General features: G+C 44.9%; 1 protein-coding gene across 1 annotated transcript; it reads left to right on the forward strand.

Moving 5' to 3' along the window:
- Positions 1-101: 101 nt before the first annotated feature.
- On the forward strand, positions 102-26,846 carry KCTD19 (potassium channel tetramerization domain containing 19). Its single transcript, XM_087729261.1, has 16 exons — positions 102-203; positions 2,489-2,791; positions 2,871-3,042; positions 3,138-3,329; positions 4,327-4,458; positions 5,236-5,461; positions 7,156-7,316; positions 8,007-8,110; positions 11,131-11,273; positions 15,153-15,236; positions 16,483-16,588; positions 18,182-18,803; positions 25,089-25,274; positions 25,807-25,961; positions 26,127-26,228; positions 26,715-26,846. The coding sequence occupies exons 1-16, from the start codon at positions 102-104 to the stop codon at positions 26,826-26,828; spliced, it is 2,904 nt and encodes a 967-aa protein (XP_087585387.1). The 3' UTR covers positions 26,829-26,846.
- The last annotated feature ends 216 nt before the right edge of the window (positions 26,847-27,062 follow it).

A 27,062-nucleotide genomic window follows, 5' to 3' on the forward strand; every position in this document is an offset into this window, starting at 1 on the left:
AAAATTGGAACTTGTGGAATGTGCAGGAAACAAAACCTGAACATTGAAATAATGTAATAAACATATGAACAGAATGGTGGCAAGGAAAAGAATTACACAACATGGTTAATTTCTACAAAACAGTGGAGAAGGTTGATGCAACCTGGGAACGATTTACAACTGGAACATTAAAAAAGGAATCTGAAAATTTTGGCAGCTCAAGAGTAAGCTATTCGAACTAATGCAATCAAAGCCAGAACTGAAAAATTGTCATTTCAAAGTGCAAATTGTGGAGAGGCAAAAGAAACAAGTAGACCATATATTAAACCTGTGTAAGAAGATTACACAGATAGAAAAATGGAAACAAAAAAGTTAAAAAGTCAAAAGTGAGATTAAAATATTGTGCGATTTCTGAATATAGACTGATAAAGTCTTGACTCAACACACCACACTTAACTGTGGTTGAAAAGAAGGAAGTGTGGACAATGGAGGTGGCTATATCAGGGAATAGTAGAGTAGGAGAAAAATCATTGGAGATCAGGAAGCATCAAAATCTGAAAATCCAAGTTGAAAGATTATGGCATAAACCGGCCATGGTGGTCTCAACAGCCCTGGTTAGAATGCAGTATTGCAAGTTAACTTGCTGCTCACTCCAGTTCTATCCTGACTGGCTCAAGGCTGACTCAGCCTTCCATCCAAGTTCAGTAAAATGGGAACCCAGATTGTTGGGGGCAAGAGGCTGACTCTGTAAACCACTTAGAGAGGGCTGTAAAGCACTTGGAGTGGTGTATAAGTCTAAGTGCTATTGCTCTTCCTTTCCCCCCTTCTTTCCTTTCTTCCTTCCACCCATCCATCCACACATCCATGTTGTGCAGTGGTTAGAATGCAGTATTGCAGGCTAAATTGCTGCTCACTCCAGGAGTTTCTGAGCAGCTCAAGGTTGACTCAGCCTTCCATCCTTCCCAGGTGGGTCAAATGAGGACACAGATTGTTGGGGGCAAGTGGCTGACTCTGTACACTGCTTAGAGAGGGCTATAAAGCATTCTGAGGTGCTATATAAGTCTAAAATGCTACTGCTATTACTATTTGCACACTGGGTGCCCTACCAAAAAGTCTCCCAGCTGTCATTTGCAAAAGGCTACACTACTTGTGCTACACCAAGACCTTATTTTGTTTTGGGGAAGAACTTGAGGTGTATGATGTGCCTTCACATTATTATGAACAGATAATAACAATTTAAGTGAGATGGGTGGCAAACAAATTTAATAAACAAGCACCAATGGGCAGGCTTCTCATTCCATGATCTAGGTGTGTTACCTAGAATTTTAATGTTCATTATTAGCTTTTTAAAGGGTGATATTAGCACTTTTAACATGGCAGCTCTGGCCTCTTTTTTAGCTTTAGAAAACATGGATTTTTTTTTCTTCTTGGCTATTTCTTTTTATATGCAGGAACTTGTCATTTCAGCATTAAACAATAGAGAGAGTAGCAATAGCAATAGCAGTTAGACTTATATACCGCTTCATACGGTTTTCAGCCCTCTCTAAGCGGTTTACAAAGTCAGCATATTGCCCCCAACAACAATCCGGGTCCTCATTTTACCCACCTCGGAAGGATGGAAGGCTGAGTCAACCCTGAGCCGGTGAGATTTGAACAGCCGAACTGCAGTCAGCTGAAGTAGCCTGCAGTGCTGCATTTAACCACTGCGCCACCTCGGCTCTATTCTTAAAGTATTCTTAAAGTTCCTGAATGCACTTGTACTTTTTAAGAAAGATACAAATCCAGCTGGGGAAGAGGAGTGCAGTGTAAATTTGCCACTTCTGCAGTGTTATCTGGAATCCACGTTTTCTATTGTTTAATTCACACATGATCAATGCCTTTTATGGTTTCATCAGCTCCATGCACCAAATCTATCATTTCTGTACTCTGTAAGCAACAGTGGTTAGAATGCTGTATTGCAGGCTACTTCTGCTGACTGCAATTTGGCAGTTCGAATCTCACCAGGCTCAATGTTGGCTCAGCCTTCAGTCCTTCTGAGGTGGCTCAAATGAGGACACAAACTGTTGGCGGCAATAGGCTGACTCTGTAAACCGCTTAGAGACGGCTGCGTTATAGAAGTCTAAATGTTAGGGCTACCCTATAGAAAAAACTCGACTTCCCCCCTGAATAAGGGCTTTTTGCTGCGGCGATTCGGTTTTCGGCTAGGCAAAGAAGCCCCTTGGCCAAGGTCCCCTCGGCTAAAGACTGGGGGCTGGAAGACCTCCCACTCCTCAGGGAAACGGGCGGGGGGCTCTGGGATCATCGGGCGGTGGTTAAACGGGGGGGGGGGTAGAGCGGGCCCCGGCTTCTCTCGCACGTGCCCCCCGTTGCCGGGCAACCGTGGCGGCGGTTGAGCAGCTGTGCCCGGCCGGAGGCGGCGGCGACTCGGCATGGTGAGGAGCCGGGAGGCGGTCGGGCGGGGCCGAGGCGGCGAGGGGCGCTGGCTGACGCGCGGCTCTCCCTCCCGCAGGAGCCGTCGGGGGCGAAGGAGGCGGAGGCGTCGGGGCCGCCGGAGGAGCCGCCGGTGCACCTGAACGTGGGCGGCTGGGCCTTCGCGGTGCCGCGGAGCAAGCTGGCGCAGTTCCCGGAGTCGCTGCTGGGCCAGGCGGCGGCGGGGGCGGCGGGACAGCGGCTGTTCCTGGACCGTGACGGCTACGCCTTCCGCCACGTCCACTACTTCCTGCATACGTCGCGGCTGTCGGGCGGCAGCGGGATGGAGCTGCCGCTGCTCTACGAACAGGCCGGGCTGCTCCGCTTGGCGCCGCTGCTGCAGGTGCCCGGGGGGGGGGAGGGGAAGGGATCCCCCCTCGCCCCTGCCCCGCCCCCGCCCCCCTGACGCGCCTCTCCCGCAGAGCCTGGACAACCTGAAGGAGGGCAAGCACAACCTGCGCGTCCGCCCCGCCGACATCCCCATCGCCGAGCGCGCCTCGCTCAACTACTGGCGGACGCGCAAGTGCATCAGCAAGCCCTGCGCCGCCGCCGCCGCCGCCGCCGAGTGCGCGCTGAAGAGCCCCGCCTGCTCCGGTAAGCCTGAGCCTGAGCCGCTGCCCCCCTCCCCTCCCCCGGGACCCCCGCCTCCACGGCCCTCCCTGCCCGCCTCCCTCCCTCCCTGCCCGCAGGCTCGCAGGAGAAGGCGCCGCTGGGGCTGATGGACACGCCGCTCCTGGACACGGAGGACGAGGTGCCCTACTGCTTCATGCCGCTGCGCCTGGTGGAGCAGTTCCCGGCTCTGGTCACCGACGACAACCTGCTCTGGCTGGCCGACGCCGCGGCGCTGATCGAGTGCGAGAGCGGCGAGTTCCGCTTCATCGGTAAGGGGCGGGGGGCCGTTGGCTGAGCGGGGCGGCCCCCGGAGGAGCAAAGGGAATTGGGGCGGACGCCCCCCTCGGTTACCTATGGAGTAATAAGGTCGGGATAAAAAGCGAATAAATGCATGAATAAATAAATAAAGAAATCTTCCAGCAGTGGGCAAGAAGGTCCTTGAAGCGCCAAAATCTGAGAAAGCTCCAGTGCCAGCACAAGGAGGGGAATCCTTGATGGCAGAATCCTGACTCTCTCTGCCCAGTGCAAAGCTTCCCTGGGTACCACCGGCCTCTTTCTTGAAATGAAGAAAATGAGGAAATGGGGGGGGGGGAATCTTACAACTTTTCCTCTCCCCCACTTTTGACTACTTTCTTTCCCGGAGAAAACAAACAATGCAAGAAAGGCAAAGCAGCTCCCAGCCTCTTTCGACCCAGGGCACCTGGAGCTGCCATTTCTCAGTCTCTTTAAAGAAATTGTTGCTTGTACAAAAACGGTGCTGCTTGGATCTTTTTCTGTGTCTCACTATTAAGATATGCTGTTTTTGATGAAAGAGAATATTTGTATCTCAAGGTTGAAATGAAGGGTCCTCGGTGCTCTCTGAGCTTGGTTGTTTTCGTGTAGTGCTCACTGATGATGTGACCTATTTGAATAAAGAATCATTTGCAAGAAAACAAGCAAACTCAAAGACTACCAAGAAGCCCTCTGGTTTACCAAGTCTGTAATTGGCATTGTTATCCTAGAATTATAATTGTTATAATTACTAGCCTAGACTATGTTTCAAATTCAAATTCTGTTTCTTCCAATCAATTTTCTCTATTGTTCCCATGTCCATCTCTTTCTTTCTGGCTGGTTGATTCTGTCCATCTGTTGCTAGGAATCCCCAGTTTTGCTTTCCCCTAAAGTCATTCGAAATATACGTATATAACATGAAATGTGAAGGCAAAAACACCTTGCTGGCCCTTCAGGTTGCTTACTTTCTTGTGTGCATTTTTTTTAAACAACTAGCTAATTTTCTTCGCTCAGAGAAGATTCTTTTGCCTGATAACTTCTCCAGCTTGGATGCTCTGGAAGCAGAAGCAGAAGCCTTGGGCATTCCCAAGGTCATAGAAGCCGTGAAGATCTTCAGGAATAACCCAGGTGTACTTCTTACAACAATTTAAGTTCTGTGTTGACTGATTTCCATGTAAAAGGGATTACTTAGACTTTCTTTAATTACAGAGTGAAATTACTTTGATAGTTTGGTTAGGAAATTGTATGGAATATAACTTGTAATAAAGATTTTGAGTTATTTGTTACTAAAATTGAAGAATATTGCGCGTACGTTTGTGTGCAATTATTCTTTTTTGTTAAATGGCCAAATGAACCAGATAATAACTTTCCTGCACTTTTAGACTGATTTACTCCTTCTTTTAGGAAACATTTTTAGGAAAAATGACTACAAATTATAATATAACATAAAATATGTATTTTATGACTGTCCAACAACACAAAACCAGGTGGCCTTTGCACTCCGTGCTCTCTCCTGTGCCCTGCCCATGACTGGTGTCTGTCCTTCTGATTACAATAATTAATTGATTAGGAAGCTTTGAGCATATGCAAGGCTGTTTGGGGGCTCAGAATGCAGGACATGCAAAACGTTCTGAGATTTAATTCATTTCTGCTGTTTGGCTCTGAAAACACTCTGAACTTTTGCCCCAAGTCCAGAACAAAATGGGCACTTCCAAATCATTGAGCAAAGAAGTTAAATGCCGTAGTTCTGAAGGAAGAGTGAACCTTTTAAGAAATGCATTTGCTTGTGTTGCTAATATTGAGTTGTTGCTCTGCTTTGGTTTTAAAGTGGAATGCAGCTCGGATCTTTACTCCAGCACAGTCAGCCATGTTAACGTCAGTATCTCCTTGGGTGTGTTTCTTTAGGCTCGTGTTCCAGCGAAGCCTCTAAGTCTCAAGGCTGTGAGAGGAGCACAACGGCACAGCAGCAGAGAGTTCAGGACCCATCAGTCCTCCTCCCTTTGTACCCGATGGTGCTGGGACTGCTAGTCAAGTACCCCGACTCTGCTCTGGGGCAGCTGCACATGGAGAGCACCCTGGATGGGAATAAGCTCTACATCTCAGGGAACGGAGTTCTTTTTCAGCATGTCATGTATGTCCCTTGGGAAGTTCTGTTGTGCTTGTTTCTAGTCTCTAAGAAAGAATAAAGATTAGAAACAGGATGGGAGAGAGAAGGATAAAGCTGCTCTGTGGCCAGGAATATCCGGATGAGGTTTTCCCAAACGTTGGCTAGATTGCCAAATATAATCCGCACCTGCTGAGAGGATGGCATGCCTCACGTTGTCTCCTGACCTGGGCATCATTATTGGATCCTGCAGTAGTTTGGGGGAGTCCTGTAGAGAGGCAGAGCTGGTCAGACCAGATGTGGCAAAGTTTGGTTCCTGGCTGGGTCTTCTTGGGATGTGAATGGGGGTTGCCGGTTGGGAGCAAGTGGAGCTCTGTTCTCCATGGAAAGAATGCAGGAGGGGCCAGGAGGGGCCATAGCAGCCGACAAACCTCTTGTGGTGGGATTCAAATAATTTAACAACTGGTTCTCTGCCCTAATGACCATCTGGGTAGGTGGGGCTTGGTAGTCATGTGACTGGGTGGGCAATGCCAACTCAAGGTCACTCCAGTCGATGGGCGCTTCGCCTTAGCTGTTTCAATGTAATAAGGGTTAACCAGAGAGGAAGTTTCTGTAAGCAGGTCAATTAAGATCAGGCTAGAAACAACACTAGAATGTTTCCTTCCTGCCTTCCTTACAGGATTAGTTCTGTAAAGTGGAAAAAAACAAAAGGAGATTTCTTCCAACAATCGGTTCTCTGAACTACTTAGAAAGTTACCAACCGGTTCTCCCGAATAAGTGTGAACTGGCTGAATCCCACCACTGCTCTTTATGCTGAGAGCCGTGAGCCGTGTTTGGCAATTGGCTGTTTTTCCTTCTGGATCCATTTTCTAGCCGGCTGCTCCCAGGACCCGCATGGATCCCATGGAGTGGTTTTAACTTCTTTGAGGGGTGCTGATTTTGTCCTGGGGAATCTCTGTCGGAGTAGACAGAGTTATATCATGGGAGCATTTTTGTAGTGCCCTGTAGTAAGTAAGGGTAGCATTTGGTGGCTCCTTTAAGGCCACTGGATGGTTTTATGGGAATGTCAGTCAGTCGTCTTGATTGATAGTCGAACAGAAAACAATAACCTAATCATGGAAATATCAAGGAGAAACTCCCCCCCCCCAACACTGGCATAGCAAATTGCTATACATATATAGGGGGAAACCCACACTCCCTTGCACTGATGTTGCTATCTAGTCAGGTAATGAAATGTCTGCAAGCAAACCATGAAGCTCAGAGAGCACCAGGGGGTCCACAGTTACACCCTCATCTGAATAACAGTCCTGAACTCTTCTGTTGGAACTTGTTTTGTCCTAAATTATGCTTTCTACGTTTTATTTTAACAGCCAAGGCCTGGCTTCTGCATGGAGGCAAACAATATGTTGACCTTATGACACAGAAGCTTTGGTTTCTAACTGTTCAATATTTTATGTAATGAAGTGAAAGTACACTGCTAACAGTATCTCTTAAGCAAGGTTTAATGGCAAATTAAAATGCATATGATAAGGAGGAGCTGTATTGTTTTTTTAAAGTAGAGTAAGGAAATCTGATATATGTATATAAAGAAGAAAAGCACTAGGTAAAAATTCTGTATAAAGATGAAAGGATGGAAAGAAATAATCCAGTAGCTGCCTTAAAATAGGAATGATTAAAAATACCTACATTTCTGGCAAGTCTTTCTCTTTTTCTGTGCAAAGGAATTGGTTAGGAACTTGCAGACTTCCACTTACACGAAATATGTCTGAACTTCCACACCTTTGCACGTATTTGGATCAAATGGATCTCATCTATGAGCCAATGAAGGATGCTTTAAAAAGATTTCTAAACCCGAAGACGCCCACAGATTCCCTGATAAAAAGTAAGTCGTGCCTCCCTTGAGATGTATATTATGCACATGAAACTGTGTTGTGGGAATCATTCACAGATTAAAGATCTGGGTAAGGAAAAAACCCTGTGAAAAAGGCTGCGGCAAATAAAATGTCTCCTGTGTTGCTGCAGAACGGGGGGACAGTCATCGGGGGGGGGGGGCAAACTGAACTTGAAGGAGAATTTACTTTTTAAAGGATGAATATGTGATAGAATAATTGATGTTTTCCCTTAGTGGGAGAAGAAAATTAAAAAGTTGCTTAGGCCTTTTTAGGGACTCTTTCCAAGCATTTACTTGGAAGGGAGGGCCATTGACCCAAAGGGCTTTCTTCATTGGACACCCTGAAATTGTCCAGTCATGTTTTAGGTTAATATATTGTACAGATTCAGCTCACACACTTAGGTCAACTGCACAACATAGTTGAGAATTCCCACAAAATGATCTAGCATATAGGCCAAGGCATCTCTGGCTTGCTAATGGAACTTGTGAGGTGGATCTTAGAATTGTTGTATGGTTTGAGCCAGTAATGAATTTTCTCTGATTTCCTTCCCTGAGCCAATCATTTGCAAGGAAATTGTGTGGTTCAAGTGGCTGGGCATATTTCATCCCTCCATGAATCCATTCCTTTGTGTTGCAAAAGTATAAAAGTAGACCTTCTGCCGTTTGGATTGTGTTTTGTAGATGCAGAGTGGGCAGCAGAAATAACAGCTTTTTCCCTCCATCATATTGTCAAAGTCTATGTAGGAAGTCACTGGTATGCCACCTATTTGCAAACGTTATTAAAGGTATCATTATTAAGTATCTTTATGTTGCTTGCTCTAGAGTGGTCGATATTTAGGCTGCTTAGCTAAAGGTCTTGGGAGATTCTCCGTCATCCATGTCACGCTTGTCCCAAAGGGGCTTTTTCAAGAGGCATTTGGACTTTCTGGTTTTTCTTTGAAGATGTTTCACTCCTCATCCAAGAAGCTTCTTCAGCTCTGACTGGATGGTGGGGAAAGAGAAGGATTGATACTCCTTGCATTCTTTTAGAGAATCGTTGAGGCTACTTGGAGGTTTATGTTTGTCCTTAGTGCCCCTGAGTAGTGCAAATGGGTGTGGAGCCCTCTTGGAACTGCTGAAAGGATTGTGTTGTACTGTGTTCTTGGATGAGAAGCGAAACATCTTCAAAGAAAAAGAAGAAAGTCCAGTTGCCTCATGAAAAAGCACCTTTGGGACATTTAAACTGCTTGTTCTAAACAGATACAGAGAAAACATGTTGTGTAACTAAGCCCAGAATACATATGGCAGATTGCACAGAGAACTTGAAAATTGACCTCTCATGGTTTTTGTTGTGCTTTTTATTGTGCTGCTCCTGGAGAAATGCAGGCTGGGGTGGGTGAGAGAATTCCAGTGTCATCCATTCCCTCTCTCTCCTGAATGCTGGTGACTGTGGGAAAGTACCTTAGAGAGCTCATCCTCGTTTTCCCCTAACCACTGCACCAACAAGCCCTGGGATTCTTCTCCCATCCTCAGCCCAGACTCGAGGGATTGCTCTCCCCTTCTAACCCAATTTTTATCACGGGCCTCACCTTCAACAGGGGTTGGCCATGTAGTGGGCTCATCTGCCTTCCACGGCCATTTGGGCTGGGAGTGCAGGAGACAGCAGGCAGTGGGTTTCTGTCTCCTGGCAAAATGTGGACTGGAGTTTCCAAAAGGCTCGTCAGTCATAAGGAGACTTTCTGGAAACCTAGGTGCAGAATTTCTTTGAAAGAGCTAGAGATTGCCAGCTGGGTGATGCCAGTTCTCCTCCCAAGAAATTTTCTTTTGTTTGTTCTGTTTTCTTTTTTTTGCTGACGCCAAACTGGACATTCTATTGTTTTTAGGACTTTGAGCCATTTTGTCTCCTGTGCAAGAGATTGGAGGTTACTTGCCACTGGAGGTTATTCAGAGGATGCTCCTTTTTCCTAGCTCTGCCCCCACCCTTCTCCTTCTATCCTGACTGCCAAAGACATGCAGGAGGATTGCTGGAGGAAGAGGGAAGGAAAGTCCATGAAGTTCCCTCCTCAACATGGTTGGCCTGTGAGTTGGGCAACCTGAGAAAAGGCTCTGCCCAAAGACTCTCCCAAGCCTGCCCAACCCTGTCCTCCCTCCCCCCCTTTAAGGAGAGCAATCGGTTGGCAGTTTTCCTGCTGGCAGGGGATTTTCGGGGGGGGGGGAGGGAAGCAAGCCCTCAAGGTCCCCAACCCCAGGCCCTGGAATTGTTTTCCACGAAACTAGTCCCTGGTGCTCTGCTGCTGCTATTACCAGTGGGAAGGGCTGTGCCTTCCTCCTGCTAGTCTTGGGAGTAAGGCTGGGCAGGGCTCGGAGGGTGAACTTCAGCCAGTCTTGTACCAGTAGCTCTTCTGCTGATGGGTCCCATTCTAGAGGGGCTGCCTGGCAGTGTCCTTAGTCTCTCTTGGAAGATGACAGTAACTTTCCAATCCACATTTTCCCCAACTTTTAGAGCTATTTACTAATCGAGCATGATGGCACAGGATTTGGTCATTTTGCTTGAGACTGTGGCATTTTAAAATTATTATATCTGAGAATAGGGGAACCAAGGAACATCTGGATCCCTTGGTACAGGCAGTGCTCAAGATATGACAGGTCCCTTAATAAATGTTCAGAGTTATGGACACCCCAAAATTACATACTGTTTCAAAGTTACAATGTCCCTCATTGGTCATTTGCCCTTATTGCCATTATGGTCATGGGAATGCTTAAGCCCCCCTCCCCCCACCTCTCTTGCCCTCCATCCTGCCCTGACAGGACCTCCCAATGCATTGGGTCTGCTCCCCAGGCCTCATGGAAGAGACCGCAATTTTCAGTACTCCAGCAATTCTTTGTAGAAATGGCCTCTGCGTTCAGAGCTCCTTGCCCCAATGACCTGGCCATCTGACAGGCAAGAGGCCTGGCCCTTGTTTGCCCCAGAAAGGCAGGGGCACCTGGCCAGGAGGAAGGGTGGTGGCAGAACCTGGAAAGGCAGGGACACCCTGCATTTTCCTTCCCCCTTGTTTCTCGCTGGCAAGATAGCCAACTGCACAGCAGACATGTGTGTGAGCCCTCTGGGGACAGAAAGTGGACCATGGGGTATCCTGGCAGTGAGAGAGGCCTTGGGGAGCCCAGGCAGATGGACCGGTGCCTGCCTCCCAGGGTCTCCCCTACCTCTGAGCTCCACTTAATGACCCACACATTCATTTAAGGGATGCCCAGGGTGGGGGAAGCGGGGATGCTGGTTGTTACTTGACTTGATGTAGTTCATTTAATCTTGTCCCAATTTTTGGCCCTAATGGGCAGCCTTCATTACGGTCATAACTTGAAGGCTACCTGTACTACATTGGGCTGCTGTGGCATTGCAGTTTTAGACTTTTAAAGACTAACCAAAGTGATAAAAGCATTTTTTCCCTGACTTGAGACTCAGGACAATCAATGCATCTGATTTTCTTTACAAAATATCTATGCCATGGTAAAAGTGAACAAAATACATTTTTACTGCTGCAAACTCCAGTGACTGTTTCCCTTCTGGAACCCTGGAATGAGGAAGGCCAGGCTTTGTGGGGACAAGGAACTTGGGCCACCTGCAGGCTGAGCAAAGTGGACAGCCTCCACGTCCCATGTTGATTTGATGCTAACAACGTCAGTCATTTGCATCTGATCTTACTCTGTCATTGTGATCTATCTAGTTCTTTAGAATATAAATCTGGGTGGTGGTAAGGATAATAGTCTTTTCGGTTTGAGAGAAAACTTATGGAAGGAGTTGATTTGAAATCTCTTAATTTTTTTTCAGTTTCCAGAGTTGTTGTCAAATTGCAAAAAGGTATATTGGATTGCTTATGGCCAGAGTCTCCTCATTCATGGAGATGGAAAAATGTTTCGACATGTTCTCAACTTCTTAAGACTTGGCAAGTTGTATTTACCATCTGAATTTAAGTACGTTAATTACTGTTTGATGCATATTATATCTGGGATACCTAAAGAGCAGTTTTAAGATAGAGTTGGAAGTGCTCAGTGCACCGAACGGCTGCCTGCCTCAACCATGTTCTTTGTAGAATAAGGCTTTAATTATTTCCTCCCCAAAGTTCTATTTTTTGTAAAACTATAGAAATTTGTGTTTGCCAATTTCTCTTCCGTTGTTCCTGTTTCAATATGTCCCCTATGATGCCATTAAATGTTGCTAATTAACAATTTGCAGCAATAAATCAGGACAACAAAGCTAAACATTGTTTCAGAGATAACACTAGTGGTGTAAGGGAACATGAAGATTATTTATCCCAAATCTTGGAAAGTGCATTTGTCTTGTGAAGGACTTTGCACTTGGGCACGGCCAGGGGAGGCTGAAGTGGCAGAGCTCAAGGGCAGATGCTCTGTGCCCCAAAGAATAACTGGGGCAGTGCAGGTATCCCCCTGCAGCAGAAGATGGAGCAGGTGAACTGAAGGCAGTCTTGTGCTTTGACCAGGCCTCCCACCTGCTGCCTAACTTCATCATGACTCTGGTAGCTTATACTTAAAATGAGAAAACCACCAAAAGAACTTCCAAACCAGCATTCAGACAAACTGCACAACAACCAGCCATCCAGGGTCTGCACAAACACCCTAACCCAAGGAAAACAGCAATGCTTTAAAAGATTGGGTTAGAGAATCGTTCTTGCCATCAGAAAATTCCTCCTTATTTCCAAGTTGACTCTCCACCTGCCAAGCTTCCACCCACTGCTTTTTGTCCTGCCCCCAGGTGCTCTGGAGAGGAACCTAATGTCCTTTTGCCTGTGACAGCCCCTCAAGTATTAGAAAATGGCTATGTTGTCTCCCCTCCACCTTCTCTTCCTTTGGCTAAATATACCCAGTCCCCTTAGGTGTTTATTATATGACTTACTCTCCATCCTCCTAATCATCTTTGTTGCTCTTCTGTGCATTCTTTCCAGGGTCTCTATATCTTTCATGTATTGTGGTAACCAAAACTGGATGCAATACTCCAACTGTGGTTTCACTGGCGCAGTGTAGAACAGAACTATCATTTCTCATGATCTTGATACTGTTCCTCTATTGATCCATCCTAGAACTGTGTGGGCTTTTTTTGGCAGCTAACTCGTAGGAAGTGGTGATCCACTCGGACTCCTAGATCCCCCTCACAATTATTACTGTTGGGGCAGGTACCTTCTATTCTGTATCTGCATTTGGTTTTTGCTGCCTAGGTGCAGGACCTGACTTTTCTCACCACTGAACTGCATCCTGTTAGATCGGGTGCAGTGCTCAAGTCTGAATCTTGTCTGTCTTCTGGAGTGTTGGCTATTCCTCCCAGTTTGGTGTCATTTGCAAATTGAATGAGTTCCCCTTTTATCCCCTCATCTATATCATTTATAACACTGAAGCCATATGGACTGCTGTGAAACAGAAAATCCTGGGATCAATACTGAGCCTTTTGTAGGCAGCTTCCAGGCATAGCAAAGATACATCTTCCTTCCTTCCTTCCTTCCTTCCTTCCTTCCTTCCTTCCTTCCTTCCTTCCTTCCTTCCTTTCTTTCTTTCGATATGCTTCAGTAGCCTTGTTCATCCTGTTGCAAATCCAGTTTCAGATTGAATGGAGCAGGGATAGGTTGTCATAGAAGCATGGAAACCTGGTGGCAGAAAAAGATGTACTGGTCCATTGAGGCTGCCCTTTGAGTTTACTGTTTGTTGATTTCTTTTTTATTTATTATTTTTCTTTTAATAATTTACTATTTTTTAAGGTTTTTGTCGGGTGATAGATGTATGTTTATCCCAAGCATGGTTAAACTCAGTTCCTGGTGACTGAGCCCCTGTCTCTGCTGACAGTTGGTTCCAAGCTTCCTTTGTTCTTTCTGGGAAGGGCTCATCTGAAGCCTCCCCGTTCTGTTTCCCTCTGACTTTCAGGGGGGCAATTTCAGGTCTCTCCAGAGATGAGGAGCTTGGCCGAGATTCCGGGGACCCACTCGGCCCTTTGCTCAGCTGATGCTATTCCGGACCTTCCTTATTTTGCCCTGCTCCATTGGTTCCACCACAAAACCGCGGTCGACTAAAGCGCGCTCGACGAAACCGCGTACTTGACGTCATCACAGCGCGACGAAAAAAGCATGCTGTGAGCAGTAAAGCTAAAATTAACACCTAAACCTAAACCTAACCCCCCGAAACCTAACCCTAAACCTAACCCTTAACCTAACCCTAAACCTAACCCTAAACCTAACCCTTAACCTAACGCTAAACCTAACGCTAACCCTTAACCTAACCCTAAACCTAACCCTAACGCTTAACCTAACCCTAACCCTAACCCTTAACCTAACCCTAACCCTAAACCTAAACCTAACCCTTACCTTAACGTGAATCGGCTTGCTTTAAAAGCGCTTTTTAAAGCGCCCTTTTTTCTCCGCGGTCGTATTTGTTGCGCTGCTGATGACGTCAGGTACGCGCTTTAATCGGGCGCGCTTTAGTGGACTGCGGTTTTGTCGTGCCACCGCTCCCATCAGCTGTGGATTTGAGAAAGGGAGCAGGGCAAGCGGAGGGCAGAAGAGCCTCTCCCCCCACCCCCACCCCAGTGCCTGACCGAACTGGGATCATTTGGTTCTGCCACAAGTCAGGAGAGCCTCACCAGGTCCAGGGCTTTTCCTCCCAGCTCCACTTCTCTGAAATTGATATCTTTCTGCTCAGGAAGGTATCACCTAAACCAGTTGGGATGTTTACAAAGTAATATGATTATAACAAATCATGGGCTTTTGGGCTTATTATATTATGAGGTTACAATTGATTTAATTTCCTATTTTCAGCTATTGTTTTGTTCTCTATACCATGCTTAGTTATGTCTAGGGAGATTCTCAGTCATCTGCGTCCTGGCTGTCCCAAAGGTGCTTTTTCAAGAGGCAACTGGACTTTCTGGTTTGTCTTTGAAGATGTTTCAAACAGAAGCATAATGTCTTCAAAGAAACATAAGAAAGTCGTTGCTTCTTGAAAAAGCACCTTTGGGACATGCACAGTTGTCTTTTATTGAAAGGAAATGGTGACAGAAATCTTGACAAATGGATCGCTTTCATTTTACAGCTCAATTGAGGGTACAGTTCATTAAGTAGATTTTGGTTCACCTTCATTTGCCTGGCTGGAAACTAGGGAGCAGAAAACCCAAACAAAGAGAACTGAGGCAGTCGGGTGGGGGGAGTGTATTTGCCCAGTTCCTTTAATCTTCAGAATTTAAACATGGCTGTGTCAATTGGCCCCAATGGGGGAATTTCATGCTGGGGGTGGTTGATTGACTGACAGCAGCTCCCCCCTCTCCCCACACACATATTCTGCTCCCTTCCTCTCCATCTTTAGTTATAACTTATATTTTATTGTAATTTTCATATGCTTTTGTATATTCATCTAATTATGGTTTTATTTTAATGTAAGCAGTCCAGAGTTGCCTTGTGGTGAGATGTGTGGCAAACAAATTTAATAAATAAAAAATAATAAACATAGAATTGCACAGTGTGTAGTTATGAACCTCGGCCATCTCCAGGACTAGCATGGCTTCCATGCCAGTTGGGTCTGTGAGCTGGGGAGCCTTAGATTCAAAGGGTGGTGAGTCCCACTGTCCTTCTCCCTGGTCAGTCCCTGCCAGGGCTTTGTTTAGACCCTCTCAGAGAATCAAGTGGCCTTCCAGGATGGGAAGGTGGAACTTCGACATGTTCTCTGTGAAGATGAACTATGTGTCAGTGGTAAAATCATCATTATCATGATTTCTTTTCCTTTTAAAAAAAATTATCAAAGGTTAATGGGGAATCTCAGTCCAGTTGATTTGACAAGATTTGCTTTTTAACCCCATGACAGGGAATGGTCCCTTTTGTGTCAGGAAGTGATAGAGTACCAGATCCCTTCTCTGTTGGAGGCTCTCGATCAGTATGACACGTACAGGTATTTCTTTCTTCTCCTTCTCCTTCTTCAGTGTGGGTGCATTTCTCATTTGCTGCTCAGCATAAATAAAATTCATGTACTACAGGTAGCCCTTGACTTATAACCACAATTGAGCCCAAAATTTCTGTTGCTAAGCAAGACAGTTGTTAAGTGAATTTTGCCTCATCTTACAACCTTTCTTGCCAGAGTTGTTAAGCAAATCACTGAAGTTGTTAAGTTAGTAACACGGTTAAGTGAATCTGGCTTCTCTATTGACTTTGCTGGTCAGAAGATCACAAAAGGGGATCAGGTGACACCCCCCCCCCAGGACACTGCGACCGTCATAAATGCATGCCAGTTGCCAAGCGTCACATAACCGTGGGGTTGCTGCAACAGTCGTAAGGGTGAAAAACACTCAGGAGCAGAGATGGGTTCCTACCAGTTCAGCCTGGTTGGGCCAAACTGGTAGTAGAATGCCAGCCTGGGTCACAGAGCTGGCAGCAACCCTGGCTGGCCATGCCCTGGAACCAGTTCCCCGGTCACCACCGCCATCTTGTTTTGGAGTTCTGCGCATGTGCAGAACAATTTCTATTAAACTGTGCACACGAGTGAATCAGCAGTAATGCCGGCTAGAACCCACCCCTGCTCAGGAGTCATTTTTTTCAGTAGTTTTGCAACTTCTAATGGTCACTAAACAAATGGTATTAAATTGAGGCCGACCTGCTGGGCTGCTTCATCCCTGGAGATATTTAAGAGGAGCCAGACAGCCACTCCTTTCAAATCCTGCTTGATTTGGTCCCTTCCAGCTCTATTCTGATTGGTTGATTAACTTCTTAGAAGTCATAATACTGTAATAGGAAGCAGGAGCTCTCGGTGAAGAAGAACAAGATATAGGAGAGGTGCAGAAATTCCAGCCCTTCCCCCCCAGACACACACCCCCAAAAAAGGGGCTGGGCTGTCTTAGAGAAGCCCCTCCCTTTGGAATGCAGGATCCCTGGCAGTGGTGGGGGCATTTTAAGCAATCAGGGTGTGGTAAGAGGCCATTTGAACAAAATACAAAAGTTAGTTACCAGTAGCTTGCTCTTTGGCCAAGAATATCAAAGTGTCAGTTGCTCCTCAAAATCTTTTTCTTCCCTTAGGAAAAAGGGAAAAATATCCACATAACTTTCTCCTGTTCTAACTCTTAATAGGAGAATTTTAACCATTACCCATGTTATGGAGGCATAGAAAATGTGTCCTAAAAAGATATAAAATGTTTGTGTTCCAGATTATGGGTACAACAGCAGGAAGTTCAACATGTAGCTTCTCCGGTTAGAAACCTTGACTCTCCAATATCAGAGAAGGATACCGGATCCAACAAAGTCCTTCAAGATGTAACGTTATTTTTTATTATTGCTATTATTGTGATTGGTCGCATAGTCATCTAGATGTTTAGATTTGGCATTTTTATCCAGCTGCTGAGTCTTTGCCAAGGACCTGGAATAGACAGATGCTCTTCGATATTGCTAAAAGTGTTGTCACAGGATGTCAGCTGTTTCAAGTCAAAGCTGCAATTGATTGATGGGGATTTTGTCAAGAGGTGCTCCAGATTTTTGAGATTGATCATTGGTACTACCTTTGCTTTCTTTTGCCACAGTCATTCCATTTCTATTTGTATTTTGTGATTCTCCCCCAGCTCTTTCTCTTTTATTCTGCTATTATTACTACTGTCATGCTGGTTTTCTTCTTCCTCATTTTTGAGCGCGGCAAAAAAAAGTATCCTTCCAATGATAGGGTGAAAAAGTCTGCCACTTTAAACACGAGTCAAAAGAAAAATTAATGCCAGGCTCAGAAAACAAATAGAGGGAGAAACAGGTTTTTTTCCCTAATCAAAACATAGCAGTATAATGGACAGTAAGACAGAGCAAGTTTCTACACTTCCCATCAGCTTTAATAATATTCATAGATAGGGAGCCCTCAACGTAAGACCAGCCTTTTACTACAGCCTCTGAGTGGGGGCTTTATGACCCCTGCAGCGCTTCCAGCTGTGGCAAACTATCACATGACCACATGTCAGGCACTTGATAACTGGCTCACCTTTATGACCAAGTCAGCATCCCGTTGTCGTGTGATCACATTTTGTAATATTTCTTGTTGTCTTCTGGTGTTTCTGGCAAAAAAAATCCCCCATTCAGAAGAACTGGTTTGCTTAACAACTGTGGTGATTTGCTTCATGACTCCAGCGAAAAATGTCAAAAAACCAGGTTCAGCCATGTGTGTGCCTCAGCGTAGACTACAGGGACCTCAGACTTGATTTCCAGTCGATTTCATGGTTGTAAATTGAGGGCGACCTGTATAGCCTTTCACTCCTCCTTATTGGAGCAAGATTGCTGCTGCTTTTAGCTCTACTTGGTTATTTTATCTTATAACTACAAATTCTATAATGTCTTATTGTTTTGCTCTAGTGGTTATTTCAGAATATAATAAAATATTATACCAGTGCAAGCCTATGGAGTCCAACTTCCTTAGTTAATAGCACTGCAAAGTATCTCCCTCACTACCTATTCCTGTTTGGCGTAAGTATAATTTTTTTAAAAGGCTAGAAATGGATGGTTTACATTGGAAAAAAATGGATTCTCTGATGGCAGATACTCTCAGCAGAAATCATCTTTAGATGTATATAAGGAAGAATAGCAATAGCACTTAGACTTATATACCACTTCACAGGGCTTTCCAGCCCTCTCTAAGCGGTTTACAGAGTCAGCTTGTTGCCCCCAACAATCTGGATCCTCATTTTACCATCAAAAGGATGGTAAACCTTCAGCCTGGTGAGATTTGAACTGCTAAATTGCAGGCAGCCGGCAGGCAGCAGAAGTAACCTGCAGTACTGCATTCTAGCCACTGCGCCACCGTAACTCTTGCTATAATACAATTAATACATTATTAATTATGCTTTAATGGATTTTTTCCCTCTTCCTTTTTTGAAGCATTTACATTTTGCTGTGGAATTAGATCAGTGTGCCAATAATTGGAATATAGCTAGAGAGACACAATCTATGGAAGTGAGTGAAAGAGAGAACACCAAGTACACCAGCATTTCTTCCATTAAGGGAGCAAAACGAAAACCTCCCTGGGAAATGTCCAAGTCCTCTGATGACTGGGGAAACTCCTGCCTTTTCCGACAGGAAGGAAGCCCCCCCAAGAAAAGAGGAGCAAAGGGCAGCTTAACCAAACCCCTTGAGAACAGTGACCCCCCCATTCAGAAGCTCATTTCCCTGGTGCAAGGCTGGGATATGGCTCACTGCAGATGCTGTGGGGCTCCCCAGGGACCAGGATCTGGTGAAGAATCTAAATGGAGAGCATTGTCCATGAGGACCACCCCTTCCAGCTGCTCCAGAATCTCCAGCTCTGAGCTATCCAGTAATGAGATGGACATACAAGGGGCACCAAGAGCACCAGGAAACCTGTCCAAGGCTGGACTGTGCAAGCAGGGACCCCTGCCTCCCCAGGGCTGGCTGGCAAAGGCGGACGAGCCAAGCACTTTGGAGGAGGTGCCCTCCTTGGGAAAAAGTACCAGCTCTCAGGAACAGAGAGGCCAGAAAGAGAAGGGTAAGTGGAACTCTTTCACTTGCTGCTTGTAAATGACTTCTGGATTTGATTGGGAATAAGGGATTTCTCTCCATGGCTTATTTATTCTAAAAATCAGGGGTTCCTTAGAAATTGTAGGTAGAGCTTGAAAATATTTATTTTGTCCCTGAGCCTTGTATTTTTAATTGCTTGCTGTTCAGGAGAAGGCTTAGTGATCAACTTCTTGATAAGATAGTCATGATCCTTGGAATAGTTAAAACTACTTGGAGTAGTTAAAACTACAGGGATTTTGCGATATCTCTGAGGTCAGCAAGACGTATTCTTCCTGTTCACCGTCCCTTTGGGATGGTTTAGGTCCAATGGACGTTGACTCCTCCTCCGAGTTTATCTTCTAAAGCAGAGGTATCAAACTCACATTGTCATGGCGGTGTATGGGACATCACATGATATATCAAGCCTTTTTTCCCCTTTGCTAAACCGGGCATAGCCGTTGCCAGTGCGTGAGGCATCCAGCCCGCAGGCAAGGAGTTTGCCAGCTCTGTTCTAAAGTGTTGGCTATTCCTCCTAGCTTGGTGTTGTCTGCAAATCTGATGAATTATTCTTCTGTTCCTTCATCTAAATTACTTATGAAGATGTTGAAGAATATTGGGCCCAAGGCAGATGTTAAGAAACAGCAGTTCTATGCCACATTTTTCTATTTTATCAAGAAGTAGGCTATGGTCTACATCAGCGGTTCTCAACCTGTGGGTCACGACCCCCTTTGGGGGTCGAACAACCTTTTCACAGCGGTCACTAAGACCATTGGAACTCTAAACTTTAGACACCCCCCTCCCCGCATTCCTCGAAATCCCCGAACAACAAGATTAATGCAACACTCCTTTTATCATGCACCATCCTATCAATTATTACTGGGGGCCTTGGAGGCCTCAACCAAACCCAACTACGAAAACTGATAGCATTTTCATCAATTGCCCACACAGGCTGAATCCTAGCAACACTCCCAATAGCACCAAACATCTCATTGCTAGCCTTTATAATCTACATCATAACCACAACCCCAATCTTCTTAGCCATAAGTATTACATCATCAACTACAATAAAAGACATTGGAACAGCATGACCCTCTTCACCAGCCCTAATATTACTTCTCTCAACAACTGTTCTATCAATAGGAGGACTACCACCAACAACAGGATTCATACCTAAATGACTTATCCTTAATAAGATAATCCACATAAACATAACAATTGAAGCCACATTAATAGCCCTAGCCTCACTACTTAGCCTATACATTTACATACGACTAATTTTATGGTTGGGGGTCACCACAACATGAAGAACTGTATTAAAGGGTTGCAGCATTAGGAAGGTTGAGAACCACTGGTCTATATGGCCAAATGCCTTTGAAGAGTCTGAACCCTAAATTAGAACTTTGGGGTACCTCATGGCATACTTCTATCCATGTAGCTGCAGTTCCATTAAGGACTAATGTGACTAATCCATCTAATGGTGATGCTGTCTATCCCATATTTTCTATCTTATCAAATAGTAGGTGGTGGCCTACTTTATCAAATGCCTTACTGAAGTCCAAGTATACTATGTCCATGGCAGTTCACTGGTCCACTAGTTTAGTTGCTTTGTCAAAGAATGCAATAAGATTTGTCTGGCATGATGTTTGACAAAGCCATGCTGGTTTCTGGTAATAGCTTTGCTCATTTCTAGGTGTTTGCAGATATGTAGATCTGTTGCTTGATTAACTTTTCCGGGATCTTCCCAGGTTTTGATGTCAAGTTGATTGGTCTATAGTTTCTTGGATCAATTCCCCTCCCCTCCCCCTTTTTTGAAGGTTGGAACTACATCAGCCCTTTTCCAGTCCTGTGGTAGTTCCTCAGTGTTTCAGGAACTGTGAAAATATGGTTCAATAGTTGCAAGATCACAGCTGCCAGGGCCTTTGGGATGTAATCCATGTGGTCCTGCAATTTGAACTTGTTCTAGACTAGACAGGTGTTACCATGTTGCCTATTTTGACTCGTATTCCCAATTTGCCTTTTATGGCTCTGCTTTTGGTAGGTTTGACGCTTTTTTCCTTTTCTGTAAAGAAAAATGTAAAGAATGAATTAAGCAGTTCAACTTTCTCCCTGCTGCCTTGCCATCTTTCTTTAGTGGACCAATTGACTTTTTTCTTCTTTTTTACATGTTGAAAGAAACTTTTAAAAATTATTTTTGACATTTGTTGAAAGTCTTATTTCATTCTGAGCCTTAGCTTTCTTGACTTCATCTTTGCAGGCTGTATGCTGATATTCTGCTTTAGTTATATGTCAATCTTTCCATTTTTTTATACTTATCCTTTTTTGTCATTTATTTTATCAGAGAGTTCTATGTGCAAACTGATTACATCTGGGCTTTCTTGTTTTTCTTTTTGAGTGGTATTGTGCTAGATTAGGCTTTTATAATCTCATTTTTTCAGTTTCCCCAGTTTCGGGAGTTGTTTTTCCATTTAAGTTTTTCATCCATGGAATCCTTTCCAAGCTCCAATTTTGATGAAATCAGCTATCATAGAGTCTAAGTCTAAGATACTAGTTTGACTTTGTTCTATTGCTTGTGTGACTGCATTAGGTTTAATTCCAATATGACATGGTCACTCTCCCCCAAAGTCCTGGTTTTGGTCTCCAAGGCAGAGAGAGTATCTCCCAAGGTGCAGCACTCCACAGCAGGTCTGCTCCAATGTCCCACTTGAAGATATTCAGGTGGGCAATGGAAGGTGCCTCAATGTGCGCCCGGGGTGAGGGCCAAGTCCCGGGTGCTGTCATGGCCATTGGGTGGCTCTGGCTGATTTTTGGGTTTGCTGCCCTCCGTCCTCTCCTGGCTGCAGTGGGGACTGGCAGCCTTGCCTTCCTTTGTAAACTGTCATCCAGTCAATGTCCAGTTTCACAACTACAACTAGAAAACTCAATTCTTTGGGTTGCTAGTATGTTTTTTAGGGTTTTGTTTGTTTCATCAAGGGATCATCTTGTAAGTCTAGTAAACAGTGGAACAAGAAGCCAAGGATACTTGAAACTCAAATGCTTTGCTGCCATCTTGTGAATGAATAAAGATTGCCTTGGAAAATAAATATTGTATATGAAAGGAGAATGATTGGGTTGAAAGTAAGGTAAAGACCAAAATTAATGGTTAGATGGAGTTGATGAGAGGCTCTGAAAGATGAGTAAGACGTTTAAAGCACGAAGCAGCACGGAGACTCCGTAGACATAAGGAAGACTAGAGAAGTAGAGGGGGACAGTGAGTTGTGTTCATATAATCTGCATTTTACAGAAGATGGTTTTCTCTCTACTCAAGCTTCTTACAGATTCTCTATGCTTCACAAAGCCTCCTTATGCCAAAAGGGAATAGCATGAGTGATATTTATGTCAACAACCCTTCGGGTGCTCCTTCATTCAGTTCCCACAAGGTTTCTGACTGCATCATAAGGAAACCTTGTGGTGGAAAAAGGACCTTTGTTTTCTGTTATTAAATTTCCCTGAAGAGAATTTGAATTCATAAGAAGAAGCCTGCACCATTACCAACTATTTCATTACAAAGCCTTTTTGGGATGTGTGTGTTTAATTTCACCCTTGTTGTTTTGAGAAGGTCATAATTAATTCCCCTTTGGGTTTCTACTAACCTTGTCTTTAGCTCCAGAAGTTGTTACACACAAACGCTTCTTGAATTCTTTCTTGAAAACCTCAAGCAATGGAGCATCCACAATTCCAGGATGCAAGCTGTTCCATGGATTAATTGTTCTCACTAATTATTCTCAAAAATAGTCTGAGCCGTGTTCCTTAGGCTGAAGTGGGATCCCCAATGGATGAACATCTGGGTTGGGATTCCTCTTGGAGAGAATGCTCTGCTGCCGGCAGTTCCTCATGAAATTGGAGAGATCAAGTGAGGTGCTATCCAGATCTCTCCTGAATGCTTTGCAACACCTTCATTTGTCATTTTTATGAGGACTCACAAACAACAATGCAGGTGTTACCAAAGTGGGTTCAGTGTCAGACCTGGCTCCACTGAGGCAAGGCAAGCTCCCGAGAGGCCTAGGGACATATTGACAGAAGAAAGTGAAGCAGCCATAATCCAGGCATCTCCCCCCACAGCCATATTTGATGGAATGGCCTTTAGATGGAAGCCGAGTGGCAGATGGCATCCGGGACAGATCCTTGGCTCCTCCCCACACCAAGCAAGGTGCTGCCTCCCTTCTGTCTTTGGTTTGGGGAATCTTGTGCCACGAGGCAGGGGTGAGCAATCATGGAGGCATCCTTGGCCCTTTGGACACTGCCATGGCCACCATCTTGCCTTTGTTGTTGATCTCCCCCCTTCCCGGCAGATGCTACTGTGTGAGAAATAAGTAGACAACTTATTGTCACACTTGACAACAGAAATAAGATTTGAAACAACGAAGTTAGGTTAGAGAAATGAGCTATAAGTAAAATAGTGACATTTAATAGAAACAAGTCTTTGTTTAGCAGACAAAGGTCAAATATGCAGGTGCCAGGCGGGAGGTATAACCTGACTTAGTACAGTAGTTGTAAAAAAGATGTTTGGATAGTAGTTGATTGCCAACTGAGTAAGAGTTGCCAGTGTAATAAAGTATAATACAGATGAATGGACTTTAATCTAAAATTTTCAAATTTCAGGAATTAGTCATTCTATTATATTCTGCTCTGGTCAAATATTGTGTTCAGATCTGGGTATCACACTTTTAAGAAGATCTAAGGAACCTACTCAGGGAAAGGCACTGAAGACGATTGAGATGGAAGGAGTTGGGTATATTTAGCCTTCAGGAAATAATACCAAAGGGAGCAGCCTCACGTAGTTGTCCCATTTCTAAAAGGATGCAGATGATGAAGAAGATATCTTTCCATTATTCTAAAATGAGGACAAAATAGTGGATATCAGCCACCGGAAGGCAGTTTCTAAGTGAAAGTGAAAAAGAGTTTTCTAGTAGAAGAAAAATTGGATAATAAACCAAGGGTTCCTGAAATAATTCAATGCACAATTAATTAATTAATTAATTAAGCAATTAATTCTATCAGCAAAACAACAGAGGAATTTCCTGGAAGGATCATGCTTGGCAGAGTTTGTGTCCCAGCAGCTGTCAGAGCAATTAAAACTATATCAGTTAAGACAAAGAATCTTCATTTGCTTGTTATAATCCATATTTCCATGGGTGGATGGGTGAGTGATAGCAGATTGCAAGGCTGATGCTGCTTTTATTTATTCTTCCACTTGTTTTCCATCAGATTCTCTCTTTGGCACTGCCAAGTTTATTCACTTGGATTTCCAAAGAACAACACATGTTTTTAATATGCAGCTGCTCTTTTCTCTTCTTTTGAATTAGTGGTTTCCCCCAGTTCCTATCAGTGATGGGTCACATGCTGCCGTGTCTGCATTATGCTCATTGAATCATATTCACCATAGAGTTGAAGCTCTTCTTGGGTTTTTTAATTCTCATGTTTTGAACATAAGTGTCTACCACAGCAAAGGCCAGTATTTTTTCTGGTCTTTCACTGAGCATGTTTAGAGGACTAATTTCAGTAATGCACCTAGTTTCTGTAGTGCACAAGTCTTATTTGAGATTGTGATTCCGGATTCCCCCCTCCCCCCCCCCATCTGCTTCTCTTCCCCAAACCCTCACAACTGGCTCCATCTAGAAGAGCCCGGAAACTCTCTCTGGGTTCTGGTGGTGCAGATGCTCTGCCTTTGATTTCTGGAGAACGGCTCCTTCCTGCATTTGGAGAGATAGTTGCTGCCACTGTCATGTATGGAAATGCCCATGGTCCTTTTTCAGGATCTGTCCATCTGCTGCTCCCCTCCTCCCAACCGTTCCCTTCGAGGGTCCTTCTGAATGCCTCACATTTGCTGCAAAAGTAGAGCAGATGGTTTCCAAGAAGAAGGCTTTGCATGTCACAACTGCAGAATTTGGTCCAAGGAATTTCGTTTTTCCTTCTTAGCAGAGAGGCTTTTATGGTTTTCTGGCTTTCTGCTTCTGTAAACAAATTATGCTTTTAAAGTATTTTTTTTTTAATTGTAATATCAATGTTACTTCCATGCATATTTTAGTAAGTGTATCAGGGGATCTTTCTTTGAAATATTTTAGGAATTGTTAGCTGTTAACAATCTTGTTGCAGAAGCAAAGTGAAATGGGATTAACCTGGTTAGGCCCCCACAGTGAGGGCATGCAAAATGCATCTGTTGAGATTTTGTACTGTAGTTATAGAGATATTGCCTTCCTCAAACCACCCATGGAATTATTTTGTCCATGCTCTGCAGGAACTGCCCTTGAAGAAACTGCTCCTTGCCAAACCCTTGATGTGAGGGGCTTGATTCTTAAGGTTGAGCACCCTCCCATTGTGCCAGGCGACGGTTCCTGCGTTTTTCACGAAGGCAGCATTCTCTACAGCACAGGCACTGAAGACCTTACTCTGGCCTGTGCCCTGGCACCCCCAGTGGACAAAGGTAGGCCCTTGACTGCAGGTGTGGGGGTGGATAATGTCCTAGGGCAGGCTGTACACACCTAACATCCAAAAAGAAATTTGGAAATCTCATTTCCTGCCCACCCCAGCAAGACGTTACTCTAAAATCTCATGCTACCATGCCTTGGTCTTGCTGGTTGTTACACTGTGAGTACATTCTGAGAAGGGTCAAAAGATCCTGAAGATCTCATGGGTTATTGTCCCATTTCAGCCTTTTTTCCCCAACTGAAGTTATCGGCAGCAACGCTTTCTCTCAAGGGAGAGACATTGGCCATTTGGATCCCATTTGTGCCCCTGTCCTTTGAGCACATTGCCTGGAATAGCAACTCGCCTGGGGCTGAGTTATTCTGAGTGAAGGAAGTGGGCAGAATCCACCCTCCCTGCTCTAGGACCTCTCCTGGAAGGATGCCGTGGGCTTTGTTCCCAGCTCAGAAGCTGGAAGGGGTGAAGAAGGCAGAGCTCAGAGCTGGGTAGAAAGGCAGGAGTTGAGGGCCTTGGTCTCTTTTCTCTTGCAGATGTCATTTTTCTGAGTTTTCCATTAACACAAGAAGAAATTTTTTATGCCCAGAAGTGCCATGGTTTCCTCACAGATGTCATCTTGGATTCTATACGGCAGAAGGACCCTAAAGAGACCACTGCCAAAGTGGAGCTTCTGGTCCGGCGGTTGTGGGTAAGAAGAGATCTGCTGCCTCCAGCCCGGAGATGCTTTGGCTGGGCTGGCGAGCAAGCTTGGCCCTTTACGGCATTCGAGCTGCTCCTTCCCAAGGGCTCTTTTTGCACCCTTCGGCCTGGCCAGGCTCTGGCTCTGGAACTTGAGTCCCCCCATTTCTTACAGCACCTGCAGATCCCTGCGAAGGAGTTTGTGGCCGAGCTCCTGAGTTCAGCGCCCTTTAAAGCCGATGGCCATTCTTATGAGAAGTTGCTGAAGTGGGTTGAAGTAAGTGCGAATGATAGTGGTGCTTCCATCCTCTTTGATGGCCTTCCACATGCACACTTGCAGTGCAGGCCTGGCTTTCATTGTGAGACCCCTCCCCTCCTTTCCTGAGAACAGCCACAGGCATGCCTGAGGGATCTGACATTCAAGATCTCAGGTCAGGCATGCCCAGGCTGTACACGGGTTCAGGCAAGGCAGCTCCCAAAGCCCCCCCCCCACCGCATTGGCAGCCCAAAGTTCACCAAGATGTGGCAGTAAAATGGCAGAGTTTTGGTGGTGAGCCTTTTGCTCCGATGAGCAGGCATCTGGGAAGCAACCCACTCACTATGATTCTTGACACCTCCCCCTGAAAAGAGAATGAAACGGGGGTCCTCAGTGAACATGACTGTCCCCCCAGGAGGTCATCTGTGCGACTGTTGCCAAGGGGGGAGGCTGAGGTGTGGCCTTTGACCCAGCAGAAATTGCTAGCAAGCCTCTGTTTCCTTTCAGTTCACCCTGCCTTTTGCCTGGAAATACAGCTGCTGCGTTAACTTGCTTATTAAAAAAGGATACTTTAAATCACTCTCACATTTTGTTATTGGAAAATACTTACAGAACCCTTAATAAAACTCTTTTGCTGTAGTTTGTTAGAAGTTTCTTTTCTTTTTTAAATTAACCTGATAAAATTAAAATGCATGCATACATACATTTTCCCCTCAGGGAAAAGGGCGGCATACAAATAAAGTCTAAACTAAAATATGTGTATGAGATCACTACCATGAGGATCAGGAGATTGGAGGATCATTGCCCTGGGGTTTGACTCTGAGAGGTTTCAGATCTCTTTGGAAGCCGGATTAG

Source organism: Thamnophis sirtalis, unplaced genomic scaffold, assembly GCF_051295495.1.
Source record: "Thamnophis sirtalis isolate CommonGarterSnake01/CBP01778 unplaced genomic scaffold, rThaSir2_p1.2 scaffold_14, whole genome shotgun sequence".
Taxonomy (NCBI): Eukaryota; Metazoa; Chordata; class Lepidosauria; order Squamata; family Natricidae; genus Thamnophis; species Thamnophis sirtalis.

Coding starts and splice junctions, on each gene's coding strand:
- KCTD19 (XM_087729261.1), top strand. CDS start 102: ATGGTTAATTTCTACAAAACAGTGGAGAAGGTTGATGCAACCTGGGAA. Junction 25,275..25,806: donor GGCACCCCCAGTGGACAAAG/GTAGGCCCTTGA, acceptor TTTCTCTTGCAG/ATGTCATTTTTCTGAGTTTT. Junction 25,962..26,126: donor TTCTGGTCCGGCGGTTGTGG/GTAAGAAGAGAT, acceptor CATTTCTTACAG/CACCTGCAGATCCCTGCGAA.